General features: G+C 37.1%; 1 protein-coding gene and 1 long non-coding RNA gene across 5 annotated transcripts; one reads left to right on the plus strand and one right to left on the minus strand.

The window, feature by feature from the left end:
* Nucleotides 1–15: 15 nt before the first annotated feature.
* LOC122313165 (glucan endo-1,3-beta-glucosidase 3-like) lies at nucleotides 16–5,727 on the minus strand. Of its 4 annotated transcripts, none has more exons than XM_043127929.1 (5): nucleotides 5,589–5,671; nucleotides 2,074–2,132; nucleotides 879–1,985; nucleotides 618–645; nucleotides 16–423 (listed from the first exon to the last, which is right to left on the minus strand). In XM_043127929.1, the coding sequence occupies exons 1-5, from the start codon at nucleotides 5,654–5,656 to the stop codon at nucleotides 267–269; spliced, it is 1,419 nt and encodes a 472-aa protein (XP_042983863.1). In that variant the 5' UTR covers nucleotides 5,657–5,671; the 3' UTR covers nucleotides 16–266. The 4 variants fall into 4 exon arrangements, with proteins under 4 accessions (XP_042983863.1, XP_042983859.1, XP_042983860.1 ...); XM_043127925.1 differs by lacking the exon at nucleotides 5,589–5,671 and adding exons at nucleotides 2,237–2,284; nucleotides 5,295–5,542 and having other exon boundaries at nucleotides 879–2,132; XM_043127926.1 differs by having other exon boundaries at nucleotides 879–2,132; nucleotides 5,589–5,727.
* On the plus strand, nucleotides 5,582–7,248 carry LOC122313167. Its single transcript, XR_006243309.1, has 2 exons — nucleotides 5,582–6,277; nucleotides 6,869–7,248. It is a non-coding gene; the product is annotated as an uncharacterized LOC122313167 (long non-coding RNA).
* Nucleotides 7,249–10,696: the final 3,448 nt, after the last annotated feature.

The following is a 10,696-nucleotide window of genomic DNA, read 5'->3' on the forward strand; positions in this document are numbered from 1 at the left end:
TGACTATCAATGACGAGAATTAAACCAAGAGTTTAAAATGGGCACATCAGAAATCACAGTTCAAAGAATACAACGTCGGTGGAGGGTCTGGTTTTTGTACAGAATCCAATAGACAACTCACCATCACCTACAGCTATACCTCCGGTACACCTTGCCACTCCCTTCAAATCCTCTTTTAGAGGAACAAAACTGGGTATGTTGCAAAAGCGCATGTCTTGAACAATTCCAACATTTGTCAATAGAGTTGCAAACAAACGTGCATAGATTCACAATAAAACTACACTAAAAAGCAAAACGCCCATGATCACAGAGTTCGTGAAAGAACCACCACCACCAAAATATAGTGAGAGGCAGCCCGAGCTTGTAGAATTTGAAGATGGAGCCAGTGACGTGCCATTTATGAGAGTGCCATTTTTTCCAGCACTAGAGATTCACAACAAAAGAGGCAAAATGGTCAGTAGACTATATAATACATGGTCATAATGCTTTATCTCAAGTTTGTTAGGATGTAATCGAGGAATGAAAGTGGAAACAAGTTCCATTGGAGATGATATGATAATGATGTTTATTAGCAATCATAATTCGAACAGAATAAATTTAGATACTTCTATTCATACCTTCCTGGAAATCTACAAGAACCGTGACCTGCAAGAATCGGGAAAACAACAAACATTAGTAAATAATAATCCGTTTATTTGTGAGAATGCTCCATAGATGGAACCAGGGGGTGCCCCCGGTTCCATCTATGGAGATGTCATTAGTTTTCCTTCTTGATGCACACACATGCTGCTTCGCAGTGTTAGCTCATCAGTGTTCACATATTTAAATATCTACAATAACAGCAATGCTAATAATATGACCAAGTCATAAATCCATACTTGGATCTGTTGTAGTGATGGTAGCCACTCCTTTAAAATCACAGGTCCCAGATGATTTAGCCATATGCTGAAAGTATGCATTGAAAGCATAAGTTGCATGAGCCACCACAGTATTGGGATCATAACATGATTGCCCCTGTAACAAAGGGGAACAATCCACCTTTCCTGGACCACAAGCCCAATCCAATGCTGCCTGAAGCATCTTTGAATCAGAACCACTCTTTGCAACACAGAAGGTTTGGTTCGTGGTGTCATTGGCCAAAACAGTACCCGCACCAGTCAAGTGCAAGATATAAACTGGTAATCCATTAGCATCGAAAAGCCCCCAGTTCTTTTCAGAGACAGAGCTAGGTCTCAAATCCTCATTATAAAGCTCATAAATATAAGTACTAACTGCAATCCCAGGATGCTTCGGAGTCCCCGTATTGTTAAGTACATGTCTGATTAAGTTACTGTTGTAAGTGTTAGCATTTTCAAGTGTTGCATCTGGCTCAGATGTGTCACCCTTGGATGGCCAGCCTGACTCAGTAACTACAATGGGCACATTGGTAACGTTCGCATAGGACATTGCAAAATAAGCCGCGTCAACAACGGCATCAAAGACATTAGTATAATGCAGGAGGGTGTTGGCATCCACAGCTTCCTTGTTTGGAGGAAGAGGGCGGAACAGTGCATAGTCCAATGGGATCACTCCATTGGATTGCATATAATCATAATATGGATACACATTAAGCATAAGGTACGACCCTGTAGATTGCAAAAACTTGAGCAAGGGAACCATGACTGGATCCCATGAACGGTTAAAGAAGGCTTGGGAAGGTGGGAAGGAGTCAAGGATAATGGAAGAAGAGTGTGGAGTGGAGACTTTGATTTGGCTATCAAGATTAGAGGCAACGAGGGCAGAGTGGATAAATTTCAATGCAGAGACTAGCACTGGAGCAGCATTTGGCAGGGCTGTTAACACTTCAGACCCAACAGCTATCGCTGTAATGTTGGTGGCAGGAACATGGGCAATAACATTGCGAGCAACCCAGTTGGCTGCAGTGGCATTGGACTGACCTATCCCAAGGAGCTGCTCATTTGGAACAGAAACAGTCACCTGGATGCCTGTATTGGCAAGGGCAAGGAGCAAGGCTCGGTCAGCATCATAGAGCCTGATATGTCTAATACTCTGAGCTTTAAGAAGGGCCACCACCTGAGTTGGGCTTGGCATGTCGGAGAGGTCTGTACCAATATTTACTCCAATGAAGGCGTCTACAAAAATGCAATGCAGGGTGCAGGTTAGACTTTCAAATTCCTTGGAGAGCAGAATATATTGCCTCCTCAGCATGACAAAGTTAATGACTCTGTCTGTATACCTTCTTGTGTACTTGGACTCTGTCTTTTATCATTAATACTACCGTTTACTTGTAAAAAAACAAAGAAAAACAAAGTTAATGACCATAAGACACTTGTGCAAAAAAGCCATGATGTGAACAAACAATATTTTTCACCACAAATTAGAAACACTAAAACATGTCAGGGCTAAATGCAGATAAAATAACCCCCACACGAAAATCTTTAGAGCATACAGTGTGATTATGAGAGTTCAAGACCTACATTAGATTGTTGTCACAATTCTGACTGATTAATATAATTGAGCCCAAACTAAAATTTTAAATGATGACACTGAAGCTTGAGTAATTGATTGCAGTCGAACTCTAAACACGTATTGCAGCAGAAGGCTCCAACTCAAATAATGATAAACCAAAAACACCAATAACTAATAATAGCAATGTCCCAACACGAACAAATAATTTTCATTAAATCCTAATAGCTCCTAACTTAGCTAGAGTCCTTCCCCAAGTTGCCTTCCTTGGCTCTCACAATTTCACCCATAATTTTTGTCACCAACCCATACCAGGCTTCCATCATTATACTTTCAGGCTAAGCGGTGTCCCCCAAAACACTTTATTAAGGACTCGCTGGAATGTCTTTTCCCAAACTGATGTCTCAGCAATAAAAGTGTCGAACACAAATCTATATGGTGGACTCCTGTGGTATAGAAGACTTAAACCATGTGGCTTGCATCCAATTGTAAGCATTGGGCTCTTGCTGATAAAGTGTGACACTAGATAAACTCTAAAAGACGTCTATTTGAGAGGGAGTATAGCTGATGTGGTGGCAGACTTATGCATAGGGAATTATTTATACAAAGTGTATCTAAAGTTTAGCATGATTATATATATATAGATATATAACACAGAACACGTGAGGCATTATAAAACTCAGGCATCATTGTTCTTCTTTTGCAACAAGAGGGAATCAGTTTCTCTTAGTTATTTAGAACTCTATTTGGCTAGTTTTAGTCCTAGAGATAATGTGAGTCCTAATCCCAGGTGGACCATGGTTATTTAGTAATTTGTTATTAACAACAGCATATCTGTAGTATACCTCTTTTTTTTTTTTTTTTTTGAAAAGTTATATGTAGTATACCTCTATAAACTAGAAAGCTTCTTTTCATTGATCAAGATATGTTTAGGCCCTTCAGAATTTGGGTTTGCTATCGAGTTGGCCCTGGATTTCTAATTAGGCAGTTTGACCAGTGAATTTTGTATTTTGTGTCAGTGTAATCCTTTAATCAAAGCTTTAACCTTTTGGCCATTAATGTCACATGATATTCATGAGTTCTAGTCAAAGGTTTCATCAGTTTTTATATTAATTTTTTTCTAATGGAGCTTTTTCCTAACACGATGTCATATCTATACATGTGCATGTACATTACATTTAACATGAAAAAGGATAATGGACTTGGACAAAAGGCTATATTGACAACAAGTGCAAACTTTAGGATCAAATCTGCCACATTCAAATAGTGAGGACCAGGTTGACAACAAACACAAATATCAAGGGACCAAAAGTCATTTACCTTCTTTCATTAACACAGTTTACTTATTTGGCAAAAATAAGACTACAATGGATGGAAATAATTTACTTAATCCTACAAATTGACTACAATGGATGACAATAATTCACTTAATCCTACAAATGGGATCTGGAATTCTGGCTTTATTATTTTTCCCTCGTCCATTATGGACATAGAATGAAAGATTGGACCTATTTTAAGATAGTTGTGACTTATTTTGATACATAAAATGTCAATTGTGAAACCAACAAAAACAAAAGGGAAAAAAGACAGGAGTCTAGTTTTAAAAAACTCTACAATCATATGTTATTTAAGAGCAGAGAATGGCCTCTTGCTGAAGGTGTTATACCCACAACTTGAATGCATATCAATGACTAGACAATGAGCCCAGGCTTATGAAAGCATCAAATCTCCTAGCTGGGTTACAGATAGTACCCACCAACTGAATTGGTTGATATTCTAGAATGGAAAAGTTTACATACTACAGCATCCCACTCTTATCCTCTAACTTTTTTTCCTAAATAAGAGATGATCTAAGGGTGATGGGAAGTGTTACATTTGCAAAGTGAGATAAAGTGGGATGGTAGCATTCTACATAGCATTATTCTTCTAGAAAACAGCAAAAGTTAAAATCTGAGTCATTGATGTAAATAAAGAATTTCAGATGGAGGAGGAGCTCAGGGAATTGATGGGTTTATAGGTATAATACTGGACCAACCGAGCAATATGTTATGGAATGAGAATCAGAATAGAAACCCTTTTGTATCAGGCATAAGGATCCGAGTCAGATAGCACTATAGAATGTTTTGGTCCCGCAGCACCTGCTAGGAAAATGTAGTGTAAGGCGTTAAAGCGCTGATAAATGAGCTGGGACGCAATACGACCGATACCCCATTAATGAGAGTTAAGGACAGATCGCAGATTTTACAGAATAATGAGAGATTTTCTGCAGAGAAGCCCCCCACCCCCACCACCCCTGGTTTTGGCCAGTAGAAACAAAAACAAACAGCGAGACTCGTCTATACTTTCTCTCTCTTCCCAATTAACTTGATTCTATTTTCGTCTTCTGACAAACAGATCAGTGGCTATCGTTCTCAAACAAAAGAATCCAACAACAATAATTGTTAGATTAGAAAAACTTATTCACTTTACAACTTGCAACGCTCATTTTGTTCAAACCACTCCCTAAATATTCCATACTTCGACATTTGAAAACGAAGATAAATAGAGGAAAAAAAGGAAAGGGGCTGCAACTGGAAGAAGAAAAGGAAGATTATTAGCAGGCATTTACTCAAAAACGTGAGAGGCAAACAGATAATACGTGCAAACCCGTTTAAGGGAATTAGACCTATTAGCACTAATATCAATAATAGAAAAAAGTAAAACCACAAGAAAGCACAGATTAATCAGAAACAACAATTCAGTTTCAGCAGAGAAAACGCATACCCAGAACGAAAAAATAAATAAATAATAACCCAATGGAAGCGACTATAGGGAGAACAGAAGCTTACCTTCATCTGCAGACACTACTGACACTGCTAGAAGGAAAAAGAGCAAGAGAGTAGCCATCGAATCCGCAGTATGTAATCTTCAATCCTCCTAAACTAGACAAACCCACTAGACCAGCCTCAAAACAAACCCAGAAAAGAAAACATAGCCAGACACCGCCCAGAAACTCAAAATACAAAACTGGAGAGAAAGTTTCGGAGAGAGAGAAAAAGAAAGGGTGCTCCTTTTGAGGTCCTAGCGAAAGTTGTGGAACTAAGCAGGGTTTTAGTTTTAGTTTAGTTCAGTTTAGTAGTTACCTGCAAGAGAGAGAGAGAGATGCGGGGTTTTGCGTCTTGAATCGTCGAGAATAACATCTGTCGGACATCGAACGGCCGAGATTAATATGCAGGGCATAATACGAGGTGAGGGCTACCACAGAATAGTAGTCGGTGCCTGCGTCAGGGGGCAGGTTTTTAAGTATGTGAATCCAATGTCTGTCAGAGAAAGGAAGTCACGATCCACGAGGAGGCCAGTGGATGACGTGGAAGTACAGCTGGACTCAACGGCCATATTCCGAACATTTTTTTTCAATTATTTGTTTATTCCTTTATTTATGCCATGGAGTAGGATACCCCAGATCAGAACGAGAAAGATACGTCCTGGGTTTTAAATTAGGCAAATCCGGCCCAGCCCAAAATTTGGATAATTGAATTTTTGGTTATGGTTTTCGGTCTGGATAAATATTTATAAAAATTGAAAGCATCCGATCCGAATTCGGATATAAAACCGGATTTCGTATTATACCCGTTTGCTAACCGGGTTTGTTTATAACGCCCAAAACAAAGGAGTTGTGAATTCAGTCTCTCGTCTCTCTCTCTCTCTCGTTTCGAACCTTAGCAGAAATTAGAAACCCTAACCTCTTCCGTGAAATCTTGCCGCCGTCTCTCTCTTGCCGTCGCCGCTGGCCGGACGTTGATCAGTGAGTCTCTCTCTCTCTCTCACTTAGGTAACCCTCTATCTCTCACTTCGATAACCCTCTCTCTCACACTTCGATAACTCTCTCTCTCGATCTCGATCTCGATCTATGATCAATGCCTTTGAACAAATCTCTTGTGGGTATAAAGTATATGCTATTATTTCGCTAGATCTACCGTTTTTTCTCCATCTCTCTCTCTGTTTACTAGATCTGTTCTCTTTGTTTTTAAACGTGGGGGTATTTTTTATGTGTCTGTTTTTTTCTATGATCAATGCCTTTGAACAAATCTGATGTGGGTGTACAAGTATATGTTGTTATTTTGCTAGATTTGCTCTTTTATGTTAAACATGGGTCTTTTTTTTTTTATATATAGTTTTTGAGCGTTTTTCTTTTGATTATTTTGTTTCTTCTATACTTTCTCTAAAGAATATGGTATTTGTATGAGATTTTTATTTTTATTTTTTCTGCTATATGGCAGTGCCTTGCATCTTGTTTTGATATAGTTTCTTTCTGTTGCTTTGTAAAGTGTAAATGCTATGCATTAAATCGATCATGTCTGTAATACAGCTTTTTGTTCAGATAAAGATTCCTAATTGTTCTTGATGAAATGCCTATATATAGGCTATATATAGCTCCAAGCTATTTATTGATGTCAAGGGACAACATTTCAAGTTATTGCCATTTGGTTCTAGAAGGAGGATGTGCCCTGGATATAGTCTTGGACTAAAGGAGGATGCTCTAGCTTAGCCAATATTTTGCATGGATTTGAGTGGAAACTGGAGGATGACCTGAAGCCTGAAGATTTTTGAGTATGGAGGAAATTTATGGTTTGGCAACACCAAGAAAGTTCCCACTTGTTGCAGTAGTGAAGCCTCGACTCCCATGCCATCTTTACTAATTAATTTTCAGTTTTAGCATGAATTATCCATCTTGAATAACCCTTTATATATTTTGTAATAATTTCCTCGTTTGAGGACATGAAGTAATTAGGTTGTGTGGTATATATATTTAGATGTGCCTCTTAAATTCCAGTACTCCATCCATAAGGGAAAAGAAATGCTAGCTGTTTGCTTATTTTTTGGGCAAACTATCAAGCTGGTAGCTTTAATAAATATTGGATTTTTGGTAAACATATTTTCAACAAAATAATAATAATAATAACAGAAAGGTTACAGTATTAAAAAAAAAATACAAACCGGTTTTGATCCGAAACCTAGATTTCCGGGTTGTAAAAATCCGGATTAATTCGAGTTTCGGACCGGTTCATAACCCGGGTATGATTAGGCCGGAATTCGGTCTGGATTTTGAATCCGGATTCCGGCCCCGGTATACCCGGATACCTGGTCCGAAATCCGGTTGAACACCCATATTTTAAACCATGAAAAGGAAAGTGCTGATACGAAAATGACTTATTTGGTAGGTACAAGTTTTGTAAAATTTCTTTAAGAAAATAGAGAACTATAAGACTTATATATCGTAGAATTGTATTTAACATTATTACTCACTACAACAGAAATATTTTTTTAGGATAAAAAATTTCGTTCCAAATTGTAGGTTTTTTGTCCCAAAAAAGATTTTGAGACGAAAAAAAATCGTCCCATGGTCGTTTCAACATCACTGTCCCAGAAGATATTTTGAGACAAAAATCATCATTCGTCCCAAAAAATATCTTTAGAGACGATTTTGAAATTGACCGTTCGAACGAGTTAGTTATTTGTCACGGTTCAATTTCGTTCCAGAATGACGTTCAAATGGTAAAACATTAAGCATTCGAACGAAATTAAATTAGTTGAACGGTTATGAAAACACGTTCAAACGATCACACATTTTGATAACGTTCAAATGGTACAAAAGAGATTTCCGTTCGAATGTTAAAAGAAAAGATCGAACGGTAAATGGATTGAACGGTATTGAGTTATGTTCGAACGGTACACTAATGAATTGCATTCGAACGTTTTTTGACCAATCTGGTGTCATTCGAACGGCTCAATCAATAATGTTCGAACGTTATATGGTCGTTCGAACGAAAACTATTTTATTAAAATCCCATAATAATAAAAAACCAATTTGATATTCATAAGATTTGAAAAACATACATTAGAAACAATTTAGTACTCACGAAAGTTTTATAATAAGTGCAAACTAATAAATAACCACGAGACTGATACTATTCATACATAATTAGATAATGTTATAATCTATACGTAAGAAACTATCAGTTGCTTCGAGGCCTGTACTATTGCATAAGCTGCTGCATTTGAAATTGCATTTCTCTCCTGAATTGTTCTTGTTGTTCTTCATTTTGTTTGAGACGCGTCTCCATCTCTCCTTGTTTCGCCAATTGAGCCTCTAACTCATGCTGCCTTACAACCAATTTTTCGATTCTGCGATTTGAATTCTCTTGCGCTATAGAGGCCGCAGAAGCAGATCCGAAATAAGAGGAAGAGGGGGAAGGTTTTACACAGTGACCCAAACTCCTCAAATATCCTGAACGTTGACCTAAAACTTGTGTGAAAATCTCAACTTCATTTGTTAAGGAGTTTTGATCTGACGCAGATTTAGCACGTATGGCAACCATTTTATCCTACACATAAGATAAATAGTTAATATCATCATAAATATTTTAATATATTTATTTAGAACAATTTATAATACTTACATAATTCTCACGGGCATCAAGATGACTCCACTCTCCATTACGATTAGTATGTGATGCAGCATATAATTTTATCAGATCATAATTGGCATCTGAATCTTGCTATAATAAATATTTGTTAAGATATAAAGTCATTAGGATTCACATATTCAGTTAACTATATACAAATAAAAAAAATAGCAATACCAATTTCTTAGAGAGGCAGTGGAAAGATCTTGAGCCTGCATGATGAGTAATCTTCAATTTCGATCTATTTGTTTTGTTTTTAGAACTTCGCTCCTACATAGGAATTGAAAATATTAGAAAGTGAAATTAAAAATAGGATGACTAAAATAATTAATATAATTATACCTTATATGATGGATCCTTAAACATGTCACAATATTTTTTCCAATCAGAAGGTTTGACATCTTAAAAAGGATGTTGGCGTGCATCTTCCATATTCTCGAACTTATTATAGTGCTTATCACACCTCGCCTTATATTTGCGGAATGCATTACTCATATAAGCTCTTCCATAGTCTTACGCTCCTCTCTCCGACCAAAATTTAATTCGAAATCATCCTGTAAAAAAAAAATTTAGACAAACATATTATCATTTATAATATTCTAACTTTAAGTAAACTAAAAAAATTTACCAACTCACTATCTGTTTTAAACATTAACAAACAATACTTCTTAATAAGCTCTTTAATATTGACCAGTGCAAAACTGCAAGTGCACAGTATCGTAGTTTTATAGTAAAGTAATAAGTAGAGTATCGTCCTCAGGGATTGGTACCTTACTCTTGCCAAATACCAAAATTTTACTAATCTCAATTTTATCTAGAGGAATCGCTAAGGTTTTTGTAGTTGCAAATAAACTTAGATCAACTCAAAGAGAAATAAGCAAAGAAAATAAAACTGACTTTCAAAGATCAAATTCAATGGGGAAGAAACCTTCTAGGAAATCGATTTCACCATAATTCTTCACTATGCTTTTCTCATCCAGCTAATTTAACTTAAACCTCTTTTGTCTATTAACAAAACTCTAATTCATCCAAAAGCCTCTTTCGATAGTCAATTGGAAGTGATTCTAGTTTATCAATTCACACAAGAGTATGCAAATTAAATAATCAAGAACGCAATAAGACCAATGATTTAATTACTACACAGGTTCATACAAGTCTTTCGATCTCTATACTTACCTATGCTGAAATATCCAAGATCTACCCTATGATTCCCTCTTTCGATAGCAAATCACAAGATTAATAATCATCTAATCAATGGCCAGTTAATTAGAAGCATTAAACTCAGAATAAATCAGATAAACAAATAGAGAATTGCATTAAATTAGCATGGACAAACAAGCATAGTTCGGAATTAGGTTACATCGTTTTCCTAGAAAGAAGAAAATTTAGCTCATGCTAGAATTGGAATTCAACATAAATGAATTCACCATAATTGTTCTGAGAAGATGGGAAGAAGAAAATAAACACTGAAAAATCCTCCTTGCAGCCTCAACTGGTCGTCAAAAGCTCAAGGGAACGATTCAACGCCTTTCTCCCGTCCGTGCTCGTGTATGAATCCAACGTACGTGCAATAAATTGGAATTCCGTCTCCAAAACAAATGATTTGAATCCCTCTAGTTATGTTTTTCTCTCCCAAAGAGTGTTCTCCAGTCAAAAACCGCGGCTCTAGAGTGAAGAATGGCCTTTTATATGGTCCCACGGCGGAAAACCTAAAATCTGTCAAAATACGATGTTCGCTCGAGCGGGGTGTCGAGCGCGCGTCGAGCGTTCGACTCTGCCTGATT

This window comes from Carya illinoinensis, chromosome 6 (genome assembly GCF_018687715.1).
Source record: "Carya illinoinensis cultivar Pawnee chromosome 6, C.illinoinensisPawnee_v1, whole genome shotgun sequence".
In the NCBI taxonomy this organism is placed as follows: Eukaryota; Viridiplantae; Streptophyta; class Magnoliopsida; order Fagales; family Juglandaceae; genus Carya; species Carya illinoinensis.